Source organism: Indicator indicator, chromosome 3, assembly GCF_027791375.1.
Source record: "Indicator indicator isolate 239-I01 chromosome 3, UM_Iind_1.1, whole genome shotgun sequence".
Lineage (NCBI taxonomy): Eukaryota > Metazoa > Chordata > Aves > Piciformes > Indicatoridae > Indicator > Indicator indicator.
Window position 1 is genome coordinate 48,883,642 of NC_072012.1, and position 26,293 is coordinate 48,909,934.

A 26,293-nucleotide genomic window follows, 5' to 3' on the forward strand; every position below is an offset into this window, starting at 1 on the left:
ACAGCCCTGAGTTATTGGACCTGTTGGTCACAAATGCAAGTGAAGTAATCAGGGATGTCAAAGTCAAAGGCAGCCTGCAGTGACAGGACAAGGGGAAATGGCTTTAAAATAGAGCAGAGCAGATTTAGATCGGATGTTAGGAACAGGTTTTTTACTATAAGGGTGGTGGAACACTGGAACAGGTTGCTCAGGGAGGTGGTTGAGGCTCCATCCCTGGAGATATTCAAAGTGAGGCTGGACAGGGCTCTGGGCAGTCTGATCTGCTGACTGCAGAGGGGGTTGGACTGAATTACCTTTGGAGGTCCCTTCCAAGCCAAACCATTCTATGATTCTGTAATTCAAGATAGAAACCCGCAAGGTATTTTGAAACTTGCCTTCCACAAGGGGACTGCCCAACAGCATACATGGCTTGATTTGAACAGAATTTGAGTTACCAACACATGATTTATACAGCCAGAGAAGTGTAATCAGAATGACTGATGTAGCAGCACTGCAGAAGTAGTCTTACAAGCATGACCAAATATGCAAGCTTTATTTAGCCAGAACGTTGAACAAAGCACCCTGCAGATTATGGTAAGTGATATAAATGTATCCTTTGGGGATATAAATCTTGTAAGTTACCAGCCAAAAAAAAAAAAAAAAGAAAAGAAAGCAGCTGTTTCTGTTCAGAAAACAGCCACTCTGGCTTATACTCAGAATAATCTATGTACCTGAAAGCTGGGATCAGACACATGTCTGTGTGAACAACTGCAGTACCTCAGTTCCTTCCATTAGAGCTTATCCTCACTTTTCAGTATACCATGTTCTCATGGTCCACTGAGAGAGAAAGCATTCTCTGAACTCTCAGCCTGAGGAAGCATTAGTAATGAAAAAAAAAAAAAAAAAGCTGATATGCAAGAAGAACTAGGGCACTTGGAATCAGGAAGTCTTCCAGGTATTTTGAAGGATTAAAAACTTGCAGATCACTCACATATGTTAACCAGGCATGTCTGGCAATGTTCAGCACAGTGCATAGGTAAGCAGAACAAATCCAAACCAGCCCAAGGTAACATTAGACTGAAGGCCAACCATGGCCACCTCCCCATTCCTCCACCCCCCAGACTGACAGGTTCTTGTCCGGGAAGGGAAGAAAAGGTTTTAATATGCATCTTATGTCATAGAGTCAGTCAGGGTTGGAAGGGACCTCAAGGATCAGCCAGTTCCAACCCCCTTGCCATGGGCAGGGACACCTCACACTACATCAGGCTGGCCAGAGCCTCATCCAGCCTGGCCTTAAACACCTCCAGGGATGGGGCCTCAACCACCTCCCTAGGCAACACATTCCAGGCTCTCACCACTCTCATGGGGAAGAACTTCTTCTCATCCCTTTGATACGTAAGTCTCCTGTTTAATGCAGAGATTAAAAGACATCATACTTAGCAAGAACTACTGTAACCATGCTGTCCTTCAGCTATTAGAAGCATAACCCCCCCATCATTATTATTAGTAGTAGTAGTAGTAATTTAAAAACAAAGAAACATCTATATAAGGAAATTAATGATTGTTTGAAGATTACTACTACTACTAAATAATATGTTGCATACATAATATCTATATTATATAATGTATATAATACAATGTATTTAACAACAATAATAATATTAACCCAAACAAACATCTATACAGGGGAGTGAATGCTTGTTTGAAGATTCCAAGAGAGATTAATTGGTACAGTGCCCTATGTAGCACCATTTCAAAGTGTTAGGACTATTCTGTGCTCTGTGTTTCCAGTTGTAAACTTTACAAGTGCTAATAAAGAGGGTCCCATCTCAGCCAATTTGTGGTATTTCTTGAGCTACAAGGAACCAGCATGTCTGAGCAACAGACACACCACCAACACAGTTACTATGCTAGGACCACTTCTGGTCTCCTACTATGTATCCCCTTTTTACAGGCATGTCTGTAAGTTGTCTATGATGAGAACACAGTAACAGTAGTGAAATAAACACACCAGCTGGGTTTTACAACAAGAGCAACCACTACATAATGATGGCTTGACAGAAGAGAGAAATGATGCATAAAGCCAGCATCCATGTTACTTATACAGAGTATTGTGGTGAGACAGGATGGCAAGAGAGTCACTCCTTGAAGAATTCTTCTGCTGATATACCACAATCCCCACATCATCTTCCATATGCTCTTTAATCCACTTTAACTATGCTTACTGGCACTGGAAACATGTCCTTAACTGCACTTGGCAACATATTCTGCAATGGCTTGGGATAAGCCATCCTTACTGGCTACCTGTAATAGTACTGCAAATCCAGGTTAATTGTTAGCATGAAAGGTGCTAAGACATCTTTACAGTTTGTTTTCCATTGCAGAACTGTTTCAGGACATCTTCCCAGCTGCATCTGACACCTATTTGCTGAGGCTTTACAAGTGCTAATAAAGAGGGTCCCATCTCAGCCAGTTTGTGGTATTTCTTGAGCTACAAAGACCCAGCATGTCTGAGCAACATATACACCACCAACACAGTTACTGTGCTAGGACCACTTCTGGTCTCCTACTATGCATCCCCTTTTTACAGGCATAAGTTCCACCTCAACATGAGGAAGAACTTCTTGACTGTAAGGGTCTCAGAGCACTGGAACAGGCTGCCCAGAGAGGTTGTGGAGACTTTCCAGCCCTGTCTGGATGTGTTCCTACGTGACCTGTGATGGATTCTCTGGTCCTGCTCTGGCAGAGGGGTTGGACTGGAAGATCTCCAGAGGTCCCTTCCAGCCCCTAACATCCTGTGAGCCTGTGATAAAGCTACCTCTCTCTAGAGAGAGAAAAATAAAAGTAGTGATTTCCCACCATTTAATACGTACTTATCTATTTACAGAGATTGTATCAGACAGTCCTCTTTAGTCAGTACCTTATAAGTAGAAGTGCAGGAATGACCAATGCCTTGTAATAAACTTAGATACTGTTTGTAACCAAAGCACTTAAGGGAAAGGAGTCAAAACAGTTCATGGTTTATGTGTGTGCTTATTTTCCTAAAGGTTTACAAATCTGTGGTCAATTGGGACATCCATAACTGCTTGAGACACTCTCACAGGACTTGTATCTTCTGAGAATGACAACTCTTTCTTCCTACATATATGTGACTCATCACACTGTCCCATTTCCAGTTCTCATAACCACTCTTTAGACACAAAAACGTGGAAAACTGCCAGTCCAAAGCACAGTCTCTGCAACACTTTCATTGGAGCACAAATCAAGAAATTATAAAAAACAAACATATATTTTAAAAATTCAAACAAAACCAACCCAGAAAGGAACACTTTTCTGAAATTAAGATACACTAATCTTACTCAGAATTGCTGCCTGAGGACACCACGGACACACAGAATTAGGGCTGAACAGGCTTTTCTCCACTGTTCACACTGACTCGTTTGCTATTCACTCCCATTAACCAAAATGAGTAATTTTCCCTTTCATCAACTCTTGCATCTCTTACCACAGAGTTTTTAAAACTGGTTGTGAAAAATCTGTGCTTTATTTTCTGGAAAAGATGTGAAACTGGTAGGCATTTGGTAATTTTCAGGAAAGCTACTTGTACTCAGCCCTAGTGAGTCCACACCTCAAGTATTGTGTCCAGTTTGGGGCACCTCAATCCAAGAGAGATGTGGAGGTGCTGGAGCCAGGGCAGAGGAGGGCAAGGAAGCTGGGAAGGGCCTGGAGAAGAAATCTGATGAAGAGAGACTGAAGGAGCTGGGGATGGTTAGTGTGAAAGAGAGGAGGCTGAGGGGAGACCTCCTGGCTCTCTACAACTCCCTGAAAGGAGGTTGTGCAGAGGTTGGTGCTGGTCTCTTCTCTCAGGTCATTAGTGATAGAAGAAGAGGGAATGGCCTCAAGCTGCCACTGGGTAGGTTTAGACTGGACAGTAGGAAACCTTTTTTCAGGGCAAGAGTGGTCAGGGACTGGAATGTGGTGGGCAGGGAGGTGGTGGAGTCCCCAAGCCTGGCTGTGTTTGAAGGTGGTTTGGCTGTGGTGCTTGGGGCTGTGGTTTAGGGGTGAGCCTTGTAGAGTAGGGCTCTGGGTTGGCCTTGGTGCTCCTGAGGGGCTTTCCCAACCTGAATGTTATTTTTTGATACTGCATATGTAAAAGAAATCAACACTGCCCATCCACAGTAGTACCACTGGATCACAAGCAGTGACTGCTTGTAACACAAGCCAGGTACAAAGATAGTTTGAAGTGCACTTTATCCAGATTCAACATTTTATTTGGCCTACCCTTTCAACACCAGATGTAGAAGAGGCCAAAACTGTCCTGCCACTTGAAGGTGAGAAAGAGCAGAAAACCAGACTAGAGGCTTATTACTCCCACATGGTTGAGAAGTTACTGATGCATTGCAGTGTCTCATCATGAGACTTGCTTGGCATATCCTGCAAACATCCTTGGCAGATCCCAGATATTTTTTGCTCTAGTATGAAGCTCCAAACAATGCCAACCTCATGAGGTTCAACAAGACCAAGTGCAAGGTCCTGCATCTGGACTGGGGCAATCCCAGGCACTGATATAGGCTGGGCAGGGACTGGCTTGAGAGCATCCCTGAAGAAAAGGCCTTGGGGGTGCTGGTGGATGAGAAGCTCAGCATGAGCCAGCAGTGAGCACTTGCAGCCCAGAGAGCCAACAGGAGCCTGGGCTGCAGCAAGAGAAGTGTGGCCAGCAGGGTGAGGGAGGTGATTCTCCTCCCTCTATACCACTCTGGTGAGACCACACCTGGAGCTCTGTGTCCAGTTCTGGAGCCTCTATTAGAAGAAGGATCTGGAGGTGCTGGAAGGTGTCCAGAGAAGGGCCATGAGGATGACTGGAGGGCTGGAGCTCCTCTTCTATAGAGACAGACTGAGAGAGTTGGGGTGGTTCAGTTTGGAGAAGACAAGGCTCTGAGGAGACCTTCTTGTGGCCTTCCAGTATCTGAAGGGGACTTACAAGAAAGTTGGGAAGGGACTTTTTAGGGTGTCAGGGAGTGATAGGACTTCACCATGAGGGTGGTGAGACACTGGAACAGGTTGCCCAGGGAGGTGGTAGAAGCCTCATCCCTGGAGGCTTTTAAGGCCAGGCTGGATGTGGCTCTGGGCAACCTGATGTAGTGTGAGGTGTTCCTGCCCATGGCAGTGGGGTTGGAATTAGATGATCCTTGAGGTCTCTTCCAACCCTGACAATTCTGTGATTCTGTCATACACATCTTCACACTGACAAGCAGAGCCCTACAAATTCACACAGTGGGCAGCTTCCCCTCTCACCCCCACCCCCTTTTTTTTAATAAGTTGGGTTTTTTTTTTAATTAAAAAAGCAAGCTAGAAGGAGAAAAAAGGCAAGAGTTTTTGTTTGTTTTAATAATCCCATCCTTATCACCATCATCTGTTTCTAGTTCACTTCACAAGCTACATTAGCTTGACCAGTTGCTTCCAGTTTCTCTCTCAAAATGGGTAGCAAAATGTCTCCTCAGAAACATGAGTTACTGCTTTTTAGGAAAGGCAACAGATGTTACATGGAACTAAGTTTCAGGCTGTGTTACCACCTACAAAACAGAAGAACTCAGTCCTTTGTGAGGTAACATGGTTTGGTGGCCTTTGTTTCCTCTTGGATTCTGAGATCAGCCTAATGCAATCATGCATCAAAGCAAGCTTTGTACTTTAACCTACTTTGTGTCCACCACGATTAGGAACCAGGCTTTGTCACAAGCAGCCAGGTTGTACCTTGCTAGAAGTGCACACTGGGGAAGTATCATCCTGCATGTACTCCACTCCCAGACTTTTCTCTGTTCTAAAAGCCTTCTGGGTCAGACTGGACTTTTGAACTGACACAGCAGGCATCAATTTCTTATTGAGAGCACATTTTGCTTCAATTCTAGCTTTAGGATAAAGTTTACTTTTGCAGACCTGCTCAAGTTCTGCTTGAGTGCCTCAGGTAACTGCAGGACCCACAGATGTAGAACACATTGGCTAGGAACACACAGGAAATGTCACTTAAACTGCCCTAAATCCACTGTGTGCTCAGTGTGCTCCACAGCAGCTACAGATATGTCATTAAATAACTCCAACTGCCATGGACTGACCTTTCCCATAACAACAAGTAAACATCAAGCTGCAGAATCATCTGCTTGGTAGCATCCTCTAACCTTTTGCTCACATCTTAATCCCTCTGCCAGAAAAGGAGCACTTTACAGGGAGGAAAGCATCTTAACTTGGATGGGAAGTTTGCTACAGCCAGCCCTATGCATTGATTTCATCTCCAGTAGCCACCCAATGTATTAAAAAGTAATAAAAGCAGAACTAGCAATCATGTGCACATCCAGCTTTCATTCAAAGATAACCAAATCAAACCAAACAACCAAAAAAAACTAACCCCCAAACAAAAACACCCACCAAAACCAAAAAGCAAACAACAAACCCAGTCTAAAATATGATAAAATACCTAGATCTATCTTCTATGCAAAATAATGCATGGAACAACTGCCTAAGGAACAAATGCTTCAGGGTAGGAAGTCACATCTTGCCTCTCAAGTAATTAATGTATTATGAGTAGGTCTCCACTTGTAGTCATGTGGAGTGGCTGAACACAACATGCCATACCATAGCTGCATCCAGGAAAGCTTTAAATTAGACAACCCTGAGAACCAGCAACACTGGTGGCTCCAAGAACCTACAGCCAGAGGTCCTGGGCAGAAAAGCCTCCCCTTGGGGACACAAGTTGCTCTGCTCTTTAGTGGAGTGTTACCAAAAAGTACTAGAAACACTTTTCCACTAAAAAGCCTTAACCCCTGAAATGATGTAAGAGGGATACATTACTGTCCTCTCCCCAAGCAAGAGGAGAATGCAAACAAATTGACTACCTATGCTACAGGCTCAGGGCAGTGTGGCCAGAGAGCTGCCTGGCAGAAGTGGACATAGGGGTTCTAATGGACAAGCAGCTGAAGAGGAGCCAGCAGTGTGCCCAGGGGGCCAAGAAAGCCAAAGGCATCCTGGCTGGGATTAGAAATGTCCAGCAGGAGCAGGGAGGGGATTGTCCCCTGGCACTCAGCTCTGGGGAGGCCACACCTCCAGTGTTGTGTCCAGTTTTGGGCACCTCAATCCAAGAGAGATGTGGAGGTGCTGGAGCCAGGGCAGAGGAGGGCAAGGAAGCTGGGAAGGGCCTGGAGAAGATATCTGATGAAGAGAGACTGAAGGAGCTGGGGATGGTTAGTGTGAAAGAGAGGAGGCTGAGGGGAGACCTCCTGGCTCTCTACAACTCCCTGAAAGGAGGTTGTGGAGAGGTTGGTGCTGGTCTCTTCTCACAGGTCATTAGTGATAGAAGAAGAGGGAATGGCCTCAAGCTGCCACTGGGTAGGTTTAGACTGGACAGTAGGAAACCTTTTTTCAGGGCAAGAGTGGTGAGGGACTGGAATGTGGTGGGCAGGGAGGTGGTGGAGTGCCCAAGCCTGGCTGTGTTTGAAGGTGGTTTGGCTGTGGTACTTGGGGCTGTGGTTTAGGGGTGAGCCTTGTAGAGTAGGGTTCTGGGTTGGACTTGGTGCTCCTGAGGGGCTTTTCCAACCTGAATGTTTCTGTGATTCTGTGATTCAGGTACAACAAAAGCATAGGCTAAGAGTTTCATTCTTTTTAATTTAGTCTGCCATTCGCATTTTCTTACAAACTAACAATGTTGTGTTGAAGAGGCAAGTCAAACTACAGCCCAGTGTTGCAGTTTGATCACTGATCATTAGCATAGACACTCACATCATATTCCCTATTCCTAGGGAAATACAGGCCCTGTAGTGTGACCCAGGGACCAGCAAATGTAGGCTGTGACTGGCTAACAAAGAGACCTAATCTGGTGGTAGAAGGCCCTTAACTGAAGTCCACCTCTTGACTGATGTTGATACTTTACCTTTTCTTTATTGGAGAATCTTTCTCTTCTTGTGCTAATCTCCAGCATCCAAAAAAAACCCCAACAGTCTGAGGAAGTGAATATTTATTTAGGACCAGGGTAAGTCAAGACTGAGTTACGTTTAAGAAGTAATTTGAAGTGAGAGTAGAGGTTTAATTCCTCCACTCCTTGCAATAAGTAAACCATAAATTAGAGTTAAATTGTCAGTATAGTTATGAGCTTTACAAAGGATCACAATCCATGTTTCCAGATGAGCTGGAGCACCTCTGCTATGAGGACAGGCTGAGGGAGCTGGGGTTGTTCAGCCTGGAAAAGAGGAGGGTCTAGGGGGACCTATTAGCAGCCTGCCAGTACCTGAAGGGGGCTGCAAGAAGGATGGAGAGAGACTGTTTGCAAAGGCCTGCAGGGACAGGATGAGGGACAATGGGTTTACATTAGAGGAGATTTAGACTGGATGTGAGGAACAAGTTCTGCACCATGAGGGTGGTGGAACACTGGAACAGGTTGCCCAGGGAGGTGGTTGTGGCCCCATCCCTGGAGATATACAAGATCAGACTCGACAGGGCTCTGGGCAATCTGATCTAATTGGGGACATCCCTGCTGACTGCAGAGGGGGTTGGACTGGATGAGCTTTGGAGGTCCCTTCCAAGCCAAACCATTCTGTGAAAATCACACCTCATATTTTCATAACTAAAAATGTACGTACAGTACTCTAAAAAGGAGAATCCTACAAGAAGGGGAAAAAACCTCAGCAATTTATCTGCCCATTGTGCTCTCAGTGTCATGAGCTCTACAGTTTTGTGCTTCCTGGATTTTTTTCAACATCATCTCCACAGTTACTTTCTCAACAGCAGCTAAAGGACATGGAGATAGACAAGAATCAAACTGCACCCACCAGCTGCCATTGCTGATTCTATGACAGCAAGCTCCCCTGCATTGCTAACTTCACTGGTGTGAGTTCCAGTATCCAGTTGTCAGTTCTATACCCTTCTAAACTAACATGGAAAGCTGCAAAGTCTTGCTGAGGGGAAAACAGGATGGGCTGCAGGCTTAAGGCCTTTACTGCTCCGAAGAAAAAAAGTTTAACAAATATATGCTGCAAATAGACAACTACGAAGCAAGGGGTAAAGAGGAGTCAGAAGAGCAGAGATTCTTTCCTCCATGCTGGTTTTAAATGCTGCTCACAGAACAGTGACCTATTTCTAAATCACAGAATTGTTTAGGTTGAAAAAGACCTCAAAGATCATTGAGTCCAACATCAGCCTAGCACTGCTAGGTCACCACTAAACCATGTCCCTGAGCATCACAACTACATGTCTTAAATCCCTCCAGGGACAATGACTCAACCACTTCTCTGGGCAGCCTGTTCCAATGCTCAATGACACTTCAAGAAGTTATTCCCAATATCCAATACAAACATTCCTTGGTAAAATCTGAGGCCTTTTCCTCTGTCCTGTCACTTGTTACTTGGGAGGCCAACCCCCACCTCACTACAACCTCCTTTCAGGTAGTTGTAGAGAGCAATAAGGCCTCCTCTGCACCTCCTTTTCTCCACACTAAAAAAAACTCCAGTTCCTCACAGGACTTGTCCTTAGACCCTTCACCTTAGACCCTTCTCTGGACACGCTCCAGGACCTCATTGGTTTGTTTGGGTTTTTTTTGTTTTTGTTTTGTAGCAAGGGTCCCAAAACTGAACACAGTATTAAAGGTGCAGCCTCACCAGGGCCAAGTACAGGAGGACTGTTGGCCACAAGGACAATCAGAGGGCTGGAGGAGGACAGACTGAGAGAGTTGGGGCTGTTCAGTCTGGAGAAGAGAAGGCTTATTGTGGCCTTCCAGTATCTGAAGGGGGCTACAAGAAAGCTGGGGAGGGACTTTTTAGGATATCAGGTAGGGACAGGAGTAGGAGGAATGGAACAAAGCTGGAAGTGGGGAGACTCAGGCTGGACATGAGGAAGAAGTTCTTCACCATGAGAGTAGTGAGACCCCACCCTTGGAGGTGTCTAAGGCCAGGCTGGATGAGGCTCTGGCCAGCCTGATCTAGTGTGAGGTGTCCCTGCCCATGGCAGGGGGGTTGGAACTGGATGATCCTTGTGGTCCCTTCCAACCCTGACCGATTCCATGATCTTCACCACCTGGGCACACTGTTGCAACCAGCTGTCGACCAACACCCTCAGGTTCATTTCTGCCACAGCACTTTTCTTCCCCAAGCATGTAACATTGCATGGGATGGGTTGTTGTGACCTAATTGCAGGACTCAACACTTGGCCTTCTTGAATCCTGTACCCTTGGCCTCAGCTCATCAATGGAGCCTGATCACACATGAGGTCTTCCCCTCATAAAGTGACAACAAAGCTTCCAGTACTAGATCACAGCTTTTATACAAGAAGTGTTTAATCTGTATTCCTAGGACAGGTTCCCTTCAAACAGTTGTTTGAATTTTTTTGTTTTGTTTTGTTTTTTCTAGGGGTGTAGCAAGTGCTGGGGCAGGACTCTCTGCCACAGAAGCTTCACAGAAAAAAAATTCCATAAGAATTGTATTTAAGTTTCATTTGCATGCATGTATGTAGGACTGCACACCACACACAAATGCAAACATGCACACACACTGTCATTACTATTTTTAGGTGTAGGACATAGAGAAGGCAAGACAAATATGACTGACCACAGCAAGCATAAAGATCACAGGGTTGGAAGGGACCTCAAAGATCATCCAGTTCCAACCCCCATGCCAGGGGCAAGGACACCTCACACTGGATCAGGTTGCTCAGTGCCACATCCAGCCTGGCCTTCAAAACCTCCAGGGATGAGGCTTCCACCACCTCCCTGGGCAACTTGTGCCAGTGTCTCACCACCCTTATGATGGAGAACTTCTTCCTAACATCTAATCTAAATCTCCCCTCTTCTAGCTTAGATCCATTCCCCTCAGTCCTATCACTCCCTGACACCCTCAAAAGTCCTTCCCCAGCTTTCTTGTAGCCCCTTTCAGATACTGGAAGGCCACAAGAAGGTCTCCTCAGAGCCTTCTCTTCTCCAGACTGAACAACCCCAACTCTCTCAGCCTGTCCTCATAGGAGAGGAGCTCCAGCCCTCTGATCACCCTCATGGCCCTTCTCTGGACATGTTCTAGCACCTTCAGATCTTTCTTGTACTAGAGGCTCCAGAACTGGACACAGTACCTCAGGTGTGGTGAGTAAAACCAATAATTTTACTTTCACTGCAAGAAAATAGAAACATGCTCAGAGTCAGTGATTGCCTGAGAGTAATGCCTTAGCTTAGCAATCTTTTGAACATCTGACACTGATCATTACACTTTTTCTAAGTAATTTGCCTAAAAAATAGCATTAAAAAATGCATAAAAGCCATAACTGTACTGACAGGAATGCAATGTTGAGTCATGTTATCATCAGGAAAAATCTTAGTACTTGGCTATCAGAAGACTGATTGCACACAAACTACCTGTGACACATTACACTACTGCTACTGCAAAGGTAGGAGGTCTGTGGCTTTTCTCCTGTAAAGAGACATCCTAGAATTAGTTTAAATGTGAACAATTTGTTCCTTAATTCCTAGAAGATACAGTCAGATGTAAAGTGAAACTACATTTGTTTTTAACATGTCCTGGTTTTGGATGGGACAGAGTTAATTTTTTTCCTAGTAGCTGGTACAGTGTTGTGTTTTGGATTCAGTGTGAGGATCATGTTGATAAAACACTGATGCTTTAAGATAAGCACTACTTAGCAACAAGTAAATTAAGGATTTTTCAGCTTCCCATGCTCTGCTGGTGAGCAAGCAAACAAGAAGTTGGGAGGGTGTATGGCCAGGACAGTTGACCCAAACTAGCTAAGGAAATATTCCGTACCATAGAACATCATGCTCAGTACCTAGACTGGGGGGCATTGGCCAGGAGGGGCACTGCTCTGGCATTGGATCTCAGGATGTTAGGGGCTGGAAGGAACCTCTGGAGGTCTTTGAGTCCAACGTCCAACCCCCCTGCCAGAGCAGGACCAGAGAATCCAGCACAGGGCACACAGGAACACATCCAGACAAGGCTGGAAAGGCTCCACAGAAGGAGACTCCACAACCTCTCTGGGCAGCCTGTTCCAGTGCTCCATGTCCATCCCAGTGAAGAATTTCCTCCTCCTGTTGAGGTGGAACCTCATGCACTGTAGTTTATATCCATTGCCCCTTGTCCTATCACAGGGTGCAACTGGTCAGCAGGTGGTAAGCAACTGCATTGTGCATCACTTGATTTGGGGTTTATTTTTCTCTTTTTGCTACATTCATTTTCATTACAATTATCTTATTTTACTTAAACAGTTTGGAATTCAACAAATGAGTTTTACTTCCACCCCCACTTCTCCTCCCTATCCCACTGTGGGTGGGGCAAATGGGCATGGTGCTTAGTTGCCAGCTGAGGTAAAACTACAACAGAGGATTTAAGGATTTTTTTTTTTTTAGCTTCAGTTAGGACAAATGGACCACAAAGATAATGTAGCAACTGTAAGTTCTATTTAAGCACGTGGTTTAGAGAAAAGCTCTGTTGGAAGCTGGAGGTTTTTAACAACACAAGCTAATACTTTGTGTTTTTAAAGTCATGGGTAAGCCTTGACTAGATAATCCTTGAAGAAGTCAATCCTCCTCCTCCTCTACTTTTTTTTTCCCCCTTCCCATCACAGTGACTCACATAATATGCTGCAAATAGAGTTTACAAGGCTGTTAAGACAAAGTCCATCCATGAAGGAAAAAAAAAAAACCCTTTGAATTATAAAAACTAAAACATAAACCTACCTAGATTCTTGTAAATATGCTTCTAATACACCACAAGTATTGGCAAAGAGTAGAATAAAGATGGTTATGAAGGAAAGAACCCAAAAAGAGCAACTGGGACATATAAGGGGAAAAAGAAATCATTAAAAAAAAAAAAGGAAAGGCAACCAAGAGTGGGTAAAAGTTTAACTACTATGATAAGTTTTAGAAGGGCCATTTTAAAATGAAGCTCTGGACTTGAGCCAAGTGAATCTAGTGTGCTTTACACAAGTTCCTCAGAGTGCAGAAAGTCTCATTCATTCTTGTTTCTAAAAATGAACATTGAAAATCTCAATGCTTATATTATCTACACATGCCATGCTTGCGTGTTGAGACTGCAGCTCACAGTACCAAGGAAATTGGTAGGGTGAGAAATGAGGAGAACGGAAGGGGATGCACAAGTGAGTATGGGAGACAAGAGGAAAGCCATCTGCAGCTGTCATTCAAGCGGAACAAACCAAAACTCTTCTGCATGAACATAGCTCACATCATGTAACCCCAGAAAAAAAAAGAATTGCAATATTCTCTTTGAAGACATCACATTCCCTGTGGGTTTTCCTCTAGAGAATTTATTTTCAAGTTAGAGAGTCTTCTTTTTTAATCACCTTTTATTTCTTCCTTCTTTATAAACACAGTGCTACTCCAATTCAGTTTGTGTCAACATTTAATAATGGGTAAGACTGAGAAAGTTAGCTCAGAGTACACTGGGCTCTGTGCAGCCTTCTCTTTCTGTTTTTGTATAGTGCCAGGACCCCTGAAACTAACCTCCTAAGAACTCCAGTAGAGTACAAACATTTTATGGATACAAACTGCCATCCAGAATATGTGTTTCTAATGTAAATTCAATAAATTTTTCAGTGCATTTTATGGTTGATGGTAGTAACCCAGGCTCTTTCCATAGTGTGTTACAAGAAATGTCTGAAAATAAGTTCCTATTTTTCATTTTCATGTTTCAGCTACACACTATCAATATATAGACCAGACAAGTATAATGTCTGGTCTTTTCTTATTAAGCGTTCTCACTGGCATGCAATGAACCTGAAGTTAGCACTTGTGTTCAGTAGCCTCCTCTAAAAGTATCAATCACAGGGTATCAGAATAGTCAAGAGATCTAAACTGATCCCTGTCACACCTTAGGCACAGGTTCCACTAATGATTGTGCAGAATGATGTCAGGGACAGGTTAATTGCCTAGGTTCTCTATTAACTCTGTTAGCAGGCAAGCACTGATACTGCACCAAGGACTACTGCACCAAGTCCTAATCCCTAAGGAGCCCTTTGGCAGGGAGCCCTGCAGAGTACACCTTCCCTGTAGCACATGGTATGCTCTGTGCACACAGCCATGTGGAAGTCCTGCATAGACTTTAAAACCCAAACCAACCAAAGGCACACACCCTCTGCATGCTTCAGCCTCTCTGTTTATAGAGCAGGGATAGCAGAATGCTGATAAGTGAGATTTTCTTTGGCCCACCAGTCAAAATTAACAAAGTGCTCAAGATGAGAGTGGAATGTGCCAGTGCAAGGGCAACAGAGAGAGTAATTGAACAGTAAACAGCAGAATAGGATTAAACCATGGTGCTCACCTTAAAAAATTAAAAATCTTTCAGGACAGCCCTTTTGAACTAAGCTGTTTCTGAAAATTTCTAAATTAAAACCACATTATAATCTGGTCAGTTTGTTTTGGGTTTTGTCTCTCCGTGGCCAGCATCTGCCAAAGAGATGTTCATCTATTAAGCCAGCTTTGAAGCTCTTCACTAGGTAAAGACAGGGTTACTTTACCCACACACATTTGTTCAGTGAACAGGAACTGGCCTAAGAATGGTGCTTGCAATTGTTCCAGTTTGAGTGGAATTCTAAAAATGCAGACTTGCCTCCAGAGAAGCTAGACCTTAAACAAGCTGTAATCAGCCTGCCATCCCTTTGTGCAAATCTAGAGCTTTTTAAAGAGTGGGGATCTCCTACCAAAGCCACTCAGCCATTTCAACAGCTGCTTGTCTTTCCCCTCCTGATAAGGTTATTAGGTCTATCAGACTCCTGAAGCCTGCTTCCCACCTCCCTGGTTTTCTTTGCCGATTAAGAATAACAGCACACTGTCCTGAGCAACAAAAAGCCACAGATAATGCACATGCATCAAATGTTTTCTGTTTGATAACACACACTAAGGGTTGCTTGCTGAGCAGCCAGTCTGGTTTTTGCTGGGGTGGTATTAGGCAGGACATGTTAATACAATTACACCAGGTCCTGTTCTCCAGGCTGACACAGCTCTGCTGCATCCCCTACGATTATTGAGCTCACACTGTACCGAGCTTGGGTATTGTGTGCATCAGAAAACAGCTCCTGCCAAAGATCTTTTACAGGCTGATTCAACAACACATTTGAAAATAGAAAAGAATCAAAGTATTTTCTGGGCCATCATGCATCTATGTCTTTCCACCTGCAAGACCACATCAGGTCTCTCCCAAACTCACAACCATGGGTGATGAATTTGCCTACTGAATTAGACCAAACTCTCAGTTTTGTCAGCCAAGGGGCTACATCTTTCTTAAATTCTTTCTCCCCTTGTTTAAGGATAATAGCTTAGCAAGTGAGATGCATAACTAAATACCATAGCTTCCAAATGTACAGACCTGGAGACTGAATAGGCCATTGGCAGTCTAGAACGCACTGTTCCTGGTAATCTAGCAGAGATGTTGACATGGACCTGATGGAACAGGTCCAGAGGAGGGCCACAAGAATGATCAAGGGGTTGGAGCACCTCTGCTACAAGGACAGGCTGAGGGAGCTGGGGGTGTTCAGCCTGGAGAAGAGGAGGCTCTGGGGAGACCTAATAGCAGCCTGTCAGTACCTGAAGGGGGCTACAGGAAGGCTGGAGAGAGACTGTTTGCAAAGGCCTGCAGGGACAGGATGAGGGACAATGGCTTCAAACTAGAGCAGAGCAGATTGAGATTGGATGTTAGGAACAGGTTCTTTACTATAAGGGCAGTGGAACACTGGAACAGGTTGCCTGGATATTCAAGGTGAGGCTCAACAAGGCCCTGGGCAACCTGATCTAGTTGAGGATGTCCCTGCTGACTGCGGGGAGGTTGGACTGGATGACCTTTGGAGGTGCTTTCTGTCCTGGACCATTCTATGATTCTATCTTCCCAGCAATCAGTCAGAGCAGCAGTGAATTTCCATTTGGTGATTTAGAACACCACAACATAGACTGACCATCTTTTACTTCACTTTCCATTGAGGGTCTTGGTACTGGTTCTGGTGTGTACATTGCTGTTACAGTCTGCTTGCATCCAAACACATTTTGTACACCTCACCTCAAAACTCACCTGTGACCCATCATACTTGACTGCTTAGCTTTTATGCAGAAGTGGCTGGGTAGTGGGAGAAAGGGAAGAACTCTCTCTCTTTAGCCTTGACCTTAGCAAGGCTATCAACAAAGCCACACCCTCCTCTGCTCAAGCAGGGCCACCTACAGCTAGTTGCCCATGACTCTTTCCAGATGGCTTTTGAATATCTCCATGGACAGAGAATCTGCCTGTTCCAGTGCTCAGTCAATTCTCACAGCATTTCTGTACACCAGCTGGGAACATAGGATTAGATGAGCAGGCTACAGTGAGGTCAGAAATTGGCTGGACTGAGTATTTGGTGGTTCAGGTGACAGCAAATTATTAGCAGTATTTCTTAAGGGTCAATACTGAAGCTGATATTTTTCACATCTTCATCACAGGCAGGGCTGGCATTCAGAAGGGCCCTGACAAACTGAAAGAATTTCTCAACAGCAAACTCATTTAGTTTGACAAAGGCCAATGCAAACTCCTACATCTGGAATGGAAGAAGCCCATACCAAGATTATCAGTCTGGAGAAGAGAAGGCTCTGAGGAGACCTTATCGCAGCCTTCCAGCATCTTAAGGGAGCCTACAAGAAAGCTGGTGATGGACTTTTTAGGGTGTCAAGTAATAATAGGACTGAGGAGAATGGAACAAAAATAGAAATGGGTAGATTCAGATTGGATGTTAGGAAGAAATTCTTCCCCATGAGGGTGGTGAGACACTGGCACAGGTTGCCCAGGGAGGTGGTGGAAGCCTCATCCCTGGAGGTTTTTGCAGCCAGGCTGGATGTGGCTGTGAGCAACCTGCTGTAGTGTGAGGTGTCCCTGCCCAAGGCAGGGGGGTTGGAGGTGGATGATCCTTGAGGTCCCTTCCAACCCTAACAATTCTATGATTCTATGATTCCCTAGCTCAAGAGTGACAACATCACACTGGAGGAAGCGCAGTGGTGGGTGGATCACATTATGTCTGAGAAGAGACTGGAGATCAGTTTGTTTAGCCTAGAGGATAATACAGCTACAACTTTCAGCTACCTAAAGGGACATTATAGAGAAGAGCTAACCAGACCTTTATTAATAGACATACACAACAAAAGGGCAGGTAACAACTCAGCAGCAAGGGAAATCCTAATTGGATGCAATGAAACATTGGTAGTTGAGCACTGGATCAGGCACTCAAGTCACCTTGCAGGATCTCCACCCTTGCAGATATTCAGCACATGGGTGGAGAAAGCCCTGAGCGTCATAATCTTTCAAGTAGCCCTGCTTAGAACAGGAGCTCAAACTAGATAGCCTCCAGAACTACATCACTTTATGATCTGCCTGAAGCAAGTGAGGTTTCTGACATAAAAAGTGTTTAGATGCTTCCATTAAAGAACTACATGCAGTCACTTCCTGAAATAGTAAGACACAGGTCCCTATCATCCTCCAACATTTGGGCTTCCAAGAGTCAATTCTATGTCCCTGCAGAGCTCTGGGTCTACACATGCCAGCCAAAAGTCAAGCCTTTACTACACCTTCTTCATGAATCCAAGTCTAAATGGCAGTATGCAGGCCTGGGAAAGAGTATAGGGATGCTGCCTGGTTGTAGGGATGAGGTCAGGAAGGCCAGGGTGTGGTTGGAGCTGAACTTGGCAAGGGATATGAGGCATAACAAGAAGGGCTTCTATAGGCATGTCAAAGAGAAAAGGAAAGTTAAAGCCTAGTGCCTGATGAGCAAGAAGGGTGAGTTAGTAACAACAGATGAGGAGAAGGCTGAGGCTTTCAAAAACTTTCTTTTGCCTTGGTCTTCACTGGTGACATCTCTCCTCACACCTCCCAGACTGAGGGGCCACAATATGGGTACCACAGGCACAAAGTCCTTCCCACTCTAAGTGAAGACAAGGTTCACAACCACCTGAGGAACCTGAACATACACAAGTCTATGGCACCTGATGAGATGCATTCCACAGTCCAGAGGAAATTGCCTAATGCAGTTGCAAAGTCACTCTCCATGATATTTGAAATGTTCCTGGCAGCCAGGAAGTCCCTGCAGACTGAAAGAAAGGAAACATTGCACCCATTTTTACAAAGGGTAGAAAGAACCACTCAGGGAACTACCAACCTGTCAGCCTCACCTCTGTGCCTGAGAAGACCATGGAACAGATCCTCCTAGATGATCTGAGAGGGCACATGGAAGACAAGAAGGTGATTCAAGACAGACACCACAGCTTTACTAAGAGCAAGTCCTGCCTGACCAACTTAGTGGCTTTCTACAATGGAGTGAGCACACATCAGTGGACAAGGAAAGGGCAATGGATGTCATCTATCTGGACTTCTGCAAGGCCTTTCACACAGTCCCCCACAACATTCTTCTCTCCAAGTTGGAGAGATATGGATTTGATGGGTGGACTGACTGGTAGACAAGGAATTGGCTAGATGGTTGCATCCAGAGGGTAGTGGTCAATGGCTCAATGTGCACATGGAAGCAGGTGACAAGTGGTTCCCCTCAGGGGTCTGTACTGTGACTGGTGCTGTTCAATATCTTCAGCAATGCTATAGACAGTGGGATTGCAGTTTGCATCTGCAAGTTTGCAGATCATAGAATCAGTCAGGGTTGGAAGGAACCACAAGGATCATCCAGTTCCAATGCCCCTGCCATGGGCAGGGACACCTCACACTACAGCAGGCTGGCCAGAGCCTCATCCAGCCTGGCCTTAAACACCTCCATGGATGGGGCCTCAACCACCTCCCTGGGCAACCCATTCCAGGCTCTCACCACTCTCATGGGGAAGAACTTCTTCCTCATGTCCAGCCTGAATCTCCCCACTTCCAGCTTTATTTCATTCCCCCCAGTCCTATCACTCCCAGACATCCTAAAAAGTCCCTCCCCAGCTTTCTTGTAGCCCCCTTCAGATACTGGAAGGCCACAAGAAGGTCACCTCAGAGCCTTCTCTTCTCCAGACTGAACAGCCCCAACTCTCTCAATCTGTCCTCATAGCAGAGCAGCTCCAGCCCTCTGCTCATCCTCATGGCCCTTCTCTGGACACCTTCCAGCATGTCCATAACCCTCTTGTAATATGGGCTCCAGAACTGGACACAGTACACCAGGTGTGGTCTCAGCAGAGTGGAGCAGAGGGGGAGAATCACCTCCCTTGCCCTGCTGGCCACACTTCTCTTGCTGCAGCCCAGGCTCTGCTTGGCTCTCTGGGCTGCAGGTGCTCACTGCTGGCTCCTGTTGAGCTTCTCATCCACCAGCACCCCCAAGTGCCTCTCCTCAGGGCTGCTCTCCAGCCAGTCCCTGCCCAGCCTGGATTTGTGCTTGGGATTGCCCTGACCCCAGATGCAGGACCCTGCCCTTGGTCTTGTTGAACCTCCTGAGGTTGGCTTGTGCCCACCTCTCCAGCCTGTCCAGGTCCCTCTGGATGGATTCTTTCCCCCCAGCCTGTCTGCTGCACCACACAGCTTGGTGCCATCAGCAAACCTGCTGAGGGTGCACTCAATGCCTCTGTCCATGGCACTGACAAAGATGTTGAACAGGACTGGTCCCAGGACTGAGCCCTGAGGGACTCTGCTTGTCCCTGGCCTCCACTGGGACATGGAGCCACTGACAGCCACTCTTTGGGTGTGGCCATCAAGCAGTTCTTTATCCATCTCGTGGTCCACCCATCAAACCCATGTGTCACCAGTTTGGAGACCAGGATGTGGTGTGGGACAGTGTGGAAGGCTTTGCTCAGGTCCAGGTCAATGCCATCAGTTGCTCTCCCCTCATCTATTCATGTTGACACCTGGTCATAGAAGGCCATCAGGTTTGTCAGGCAGGATTTGCCCTTGGTAAACCCATGCTGACTGTACCAAATCACTTCTTCACTATTCTTCTGTCTCAGTACTGCCTCCAGGAGGATCTGCTCCATGATCTTACCAGGCACAGAGGTGAGACTGCCTGGCCTGTAGTTCCCTGGTTCTTCCTTCTTCCCCTTTTCGAAAAGGGGAGTAATGTTTCCCCTTTTCCTGTCAGTGGGGACTTCCCCAGACTGCCAGGACTTTGGGAATATAATAGAGAGGGGTTTAGCAACCTCCTCTGCCAGCTCTCTCAGTACCCCTGGGTGTATCCCGTCGGGTCCCATGGACTTGAACACTTTTGAGTTCTTCAGGTGATCATGAACCTGATCTTCACTTATGATGGGCAGTTCTTCCTTCTGGTTCTTGCCATTAGCTTCAATGACTATTCCAGGAGTGTGGCTGGAGGCCCTTGCAGTGAAGACTGAGGTAAAGAAGTCATTGAGAACCTCAGCCTTTTCCACATCGCTTGTGACCATCCTCAGCCTTTTCCACATCGCTTGTGACCAGATGTCACCAAGCTGAGTGGTGTGGTTGACAAACCAGAGTAACAGGATGTCATCCAGGGGCACCTGGACAAACTGGAAAAATGGGCCCAGGTGAACCTCATGAGGTTGAACAAAGCCAAGTGCAAGGTCCTGCACCTGGGCCAAGACAATCCTCACTATCAATATATGCTGGGAGATGAAGTGATAGAGAGCAGCCCTGCAGAAAACAACTTGTGAGTACTGGTGGATGAAAAGCTGCACGTGGAGTTCCAAGAAATTATGGAGATCAGGAGACATCACTGAAGACTGGAAGAAAGCTAATGCTACCCCCTGTACAAGGAGGGTTCCATGGAGGACTGAGGTAACTATAGACCCATTAGCCTCACTTCAATCCCTGAGAAAGTTATGGAATAAACCCTCCTGGGGACCACCACAAGTCAGCTGATGCATGTAATTGGGAAAAGCCAACATGGATTCACCAGGGACAAATTGTGCTTGACAAACCTGATGGCCTTCTATGACTAAGTAACTCACTCAGGTGATGCAGGGCAAGCAGTTGACATCGGCTACCTGGACTTCTCCAAGGCTTTTGACACAGTCATCCACCTTCTCCTCCTAGACAAACTGACACATTATGGCCTAGAGAAGTCGTCTGTGTGGTGTTGGGGAACTGGCTTGACAGGCCATAACCCAGAGGGTGACAGTAAATAGTTCTTTCTCAAAGAATTGATCTCAATTTTATAATATTTAAATAATTTCTGTTTCTCATCATCATTAAATACATTTTGCTATCACAGATTAGCCGATTGCTAGTGGGACACAAATAAACCTATACAAGGAAGAGCACTTGTATGTGCACGCACACATTCTTGGGTTTGTCATCCTATCTAAGAAAAGAGGAACAGAACTTCAGCCTGATGACTAAAATTCAAACTTTGTTTTCACAAAAATTAAATAACCACTGCCATCACAAAGGTTTCTTTTAGTATGAGGGGGGAAAACAAAGAAAGAAGAGACACTCCAATTTGGTTCCATCCTCTACCATATTACAGGAGACTTTAGAGGCACATTTCTTAGAACTAGAAATATCTTAATTGAAAAAAAAATTGAACTAAAAAATAAAAATTGAATAAATAGAGAAGTACAGAAGATTTTTCACTGTCATTCTGCTTTATATGGCACTGAGAAACTTTCCACTGTCCACCCGTTCCATTCAGAGGAATGCTGGATGTACAGAGGACATGCAAAAAGCATAACTGATCACCTTTTAGAGGTAGATTTAGACCTTTTTTTTGGGGGGGGGGCACATTTATACAAGATATTAATTAAAAAATCTTTATAGTGAGGGTGGTGAGACACTGGAACAGGTTGTCCTGGGAGGCTGTAGATGTCTCCTCCCTGGAGGTGTTCAAAGCCATGTCGGATGAGGCCTTGAGCAACCTGGGCTAGTGGAAGGTTTCTCTTGACTGTGGAACTAGATGATCTTTAAGGTCCCTTCCAACCCAAACAATTCTATGAATCATGTCATGGAGCTGGCAGAACAAGGGAGAGTCCACATAATTATCTTTTCTCACGCAGTTTGGCAAAGCAGGAGGCAAAATACCAAGACCTGAATGAAGTTACAGTGCATTGCTTGATCCCAATCAAGAGATTTTCATGCTAATGGCACTCAGACAAGGTAAACCTTTCATGTTATCAGCTTTCAGATGTCTAGATACACAAGTGCCAAAACTTCATTCTCTCAGGTTAGATGAAAGGTTCTGTCCTACCTTCACAGAGATAAGCCAGCAGAGTTCACACCAGAGAAGTCAGAATCTAATCCTATCATTAAAATGTTAGCTAAGTCCCTTCAAGGCAGGAAAACGAAGATATGGTTAATAGGTAGAATGTAGTGGAAGGACTTCTAGAGACCAGCCTTCTCTCAAGTGGATGAGTAACATAATCCATTATGATTCTGCCTTTGATGAAGCCAATATCACAGCTTAAATAACTTTAAGACTCCTTGTCTAGTTTGAGCCTTCCCGTGAGACTTTCTGAAGAGTGAAGACATGCACAGAGATAAGAGCACATATACACAGCAACATGACAGCTGTTTGATACCTCTCTTCAGCTGACAGTTATGTCCTAGACAAATACAAAAATGCTTAAACAACTTGAAGACACACATGGTAACAGCAGAAGGAGGTATGAAAAGAAACTACTATCAAATTTCATTATTATCTACTCAGAAGAAGTTGCAGGTTTTAAAAAAAACCCACAAGCATAGATTGGTAATAGATGCCACAACTATCTCCTTCCTTTGGTAGGAAATGGAATGAAACAGATGTGCTTCTAAAGAATGAACTTCTGTTTAGATTTATACCTCTTTATCAAAGTTATTTAATATCATCAAGGAAGATATTGAGGTGCTGGAATGGGTCCAGAGGAGAGCAAAGAGAGTGGGGAAGGGACTGGAGGGAAAGGCTGATGAGGAGAGGCTGAGGGAGCTGGGGGTGTTCAGCCTGGAGAAGAGGAGACTCAGGGGGGACCTTAGCACAGTCTACAAGAACCTGAATGGAAGTTGTAGTCAGGTGGGGGTCAGGCTCTCCTCCCAGGCAACTTGGGACAGGACAAGAGGGCATGGCCTGAAGCTGTGCCAGGGGAGGGTTAGGTTGGATGTTAGGAAGCATTTCCTGCTGGAAAGGGGAATTAGAGACTGGAATGGATTGCCCAGGGAGGTGGTGGAGTCGCCGTCCCTGGAGGTGTTTAAGGCAAGATTGGATGTGGCACTTGGTGGCATGGTGTGGTTGGTGTGGTGGTGTTAGGTCACAGGCTGGATTTGATGATCTCAGAGGTCTATTCCAGCCTCAATACAGTGAATATTATGAATTAAAATCTACTTTTGTTTTGGTTTTTCATTTGGTTGTTCTTGGGTGGTTGGTTGGTTTGTTTTGGTTTTTTTCTTTATTCTTAAAAGTAGACATTCTTTATACGTTAATAAATACTAAACTTTTTAACCTCTTTAAACAACGTGTGGTTTTGGGTTGTTTTTCTCCCTATAGATCTATTGTAAAAAAATACCAGAGAGACATATAAGGCCTGAAAGACTATTATTGATTTTAGTAGGGTAGGGTTTGAGACCAAATCCAAATTCCTCATTTAAAACACAAGACCTTGTATCAGTATGGAATCTGAAATCCCTTTTCTAGTCAGTCCAGACTGACGGGAATAATAGATAAAGCCAAAAGAGAAGATATTTTTACCATAGCCACAAGCTGGCAAACACACACTCCTGTTACAGACCCACCTAGACTGGGCACTCAGCAAAGGGGGTACCACACATTTTTTAAAGCTCTTTGAAGCCGTTTCTGAAATTGCCACTTAGGAGGTTTCCAATTCACAGACAGACAGACAGAAAGACAGAAAGACAGACAGAAAGACAGAAAGACAGACAGAAAGACAGAAAGACAGACAGAAAGACAGAAAGACAGAAAGACAGAAAGACAGACAGACAGAAAGACAGACAGACAGAAAGACAGAAAGACAGAAAGACAGAAAGACAGAAAGACAGACAGACAGAAAGACAGAAAGACAGAAAGACAGAAAGACAGAAAGACAGAAAGACAGAAAGACAGAAAGACAGAAAGACAGAAAGACAGACAGAAAGACAGACAGACAGACAGACAGACAGAAAGACAGACAGAAAGACAGACAGAAAGACAGACAGACAGAAAGACAGACAGACAGACAGACAGACAGACAGAAAGACAGAAAGACAGAAAGACAGAAAGACAGAAAGACAGAAAGACAGAAAGACAGAAAGACAGAAAGACAGAAAGACAGAAAGACAGAAAGACAGAACAGCTGGGAGAATTTCTGTCCTAGCTGAAGCGTCGTAAGTGTCGCCAGAGTTTGTTATTCACGCTTAAGCAAAAGGAAGTGGAAACTTCACAGAGATTTCAGCAGAGAGGCGCCGGCAATCAGACTTGCGATCAGAGCAGTCCCCGCCGCCAGCAAACGCGCACGAAACGCCGCCGTGGCCACCTTTCCCCCACGCGTGTCCGACTTTAAAGAACCCAGAAAGCCTCCGCTTCCCTCTCCTCGCCCTCACTCCCTACCTTCCACCGAGCGTCCGATGCTGTGCAGGTGGGTGAGGGAGGGGTACGCGGCGTGAACCCCCTTCAGGTACGCCTCCAGCTCCTCGGTGTGGTGGTACTTGAAATCCAGCGCGGCCACCACGGAGATCAGGCAGAAGATGCCCACCACGTCCTAGAAGGAAAGAGATGAACCAAACAGCCGGAGGGGACCGGGGGCTGGCCGCTGCCCCTGCCCAACGGGATGAGGAGGGAAGGCTTCCTCAGCGGGCTGGTCGCTGTGGTGGCAGAGCCGGGACAGCAACAAGCCGGCGGAGAGAACCCCTCTCCCCGCTTCAGCCCTCCTTCCCTCAGAGCCAGCAGGTGCCTTCCACCCACAACCACCGCTCCTACCCCAGCGGCCGCCCGCATGCTGCCGCCGCTCTTCCACAACTGGAACCCCAATGCCGGGCGGGGGCCGCCATCCCCAGCCGCCAGCCTCGCCCTGTCCCTGACTGACGCAGGCTTCATCCACTCAGGTCCCCCCGACCCGCCCAAGGGGCAGGGGGGGCACACACCCCTCCCCTTCAGCCCTGCCTCTTTCCCTCCTCGCCGACGGCTCTCACCTGTGCGCTGCACGGCAGCTGCCAGCCCGGCGGCGCCCCGCGCAGCCCTCCCCGTGGCAGCCCTCCCCGTGGCAACCCCTCGGGGGCTGAGGGGAGGGAAAAGGAAGGACAAAGGAAGGACAAGCCCCAGCTGAGCGGCTGGCGGCCGGCTTCGTCCCCGCTGCGCGGTGTTCTGAGAAACAACGCGGCCACGTCTTTCACCGAGTCCCCGTTGGATTTGCCTCATTTTTCTTCCCGGAAGGGTTGTCAAGGGTTGTTTAAAAAAAAACCAACTTTTTTTCTTTTTTTATAGGAGATGTGGAGGCTGCCGGCTCCATGTGCCGTTCATACCGCTGCTCTTCCTCAGCACCTCTGTAGTCCTGGGCTGTGAGCAGGATCCTCAACACCTGGGTTCCAGAGGCAGAATTGTAGAATTAACCAGGTTGGAAAAGACCTTTGAGATCATCAAGTCCCAAAACCTCTGCGTGCAGAGGAACTCTTGAGAGAATTTAGCTGCCCACATCTAACAAGATCTTTGCCTACCGTTTTCTCCTTGTGTTTTGGGGGTTTTATTAAGAGAAGTTTTTAATAGGCTTGCATTAATTTACGAAAAGGCCTGGATTATATCTACAGAATTAAAAGGTTTTCTTTGGGGTTTGCGCTAACCACGTTGCGTTGGGGATCTCCTAGTCTCGGGATTTACCACAAAGACTTTTTCATCACCTTTTGTTGGCTTTAAGATTGAAAAGGGCTAAGAGAGGGGAAAAAAGTGAAGTTGGCCTCCAGCAACAAAAATTAGGATAGCATCTAAATTTCTTTTGTGAATGTGGTTGTAGCTGAGTGCTAGAATACAACTATTTGTAAATTCTCCATAATTTTTCTGGGAAAGAAAAACGACAGCTCTCGTTGTAACCAGCAGCAGGATCTTATCCACCTCCTTCTGAAGCTTGCTATGCTGGTTAAGGTCAGAAAAAAAAGATACTGAAGAAATTTAACTTATAGACTCATATAATTGTCAGAGTTGGAAGGGATTTCAAGGATCATCTAGTTCCAATCCCCCTGCCATGGGCAGGGACACTTTGACACTAGATCAGGTTGCTCGTGAGGCAATCCCAAATAACATTCTGAAAAGAAGATCCTGCATTTAATAAAAAACTCTTGTTAAATAAAAAGCTACCATTAAATTAAAGGTTGGTTGGTGGCTGTTTGTGGTTTTTTACTCCAAAGCTTTAGGGGGGACAGAAATAAATAAACTATACTTTAATGCAATTGTCTGTGGTGGTAAGATGTCTATGCTCAGT

The 26,293-nt window shown here is 45.6% G+C and overlaps 1 protein-coding gene across 1 annotated transcript in view; it reads right to left on the reverse strand.

Moving 5' to 3' along the window:
- Window positions 1-24,819, reverse strand: part of CPM (carboxypeptidase M) — a 56,567-nt gene extending 31,748 nt beyond the window's left edge. Inside the window, exons 1-2 of the mRNA XM_054399792.1 lie at window positions 24,802-24,819; window positions 24,433-24,583 (exon numbers count right to left, since the gene is read on the reverse strand). Of these exons, the coding sequence (XP_054255767.1) occupies window positions 24,433-24,583; window positions 24,802-24,819 (169 nt within the window). The remainder of the gene's footprint in view (window positions 1-24,432; window positions 24,584-24,801) is intronic.
- Window positions 24,820-26,293: the final 1,474 nt, after the last annotated feature.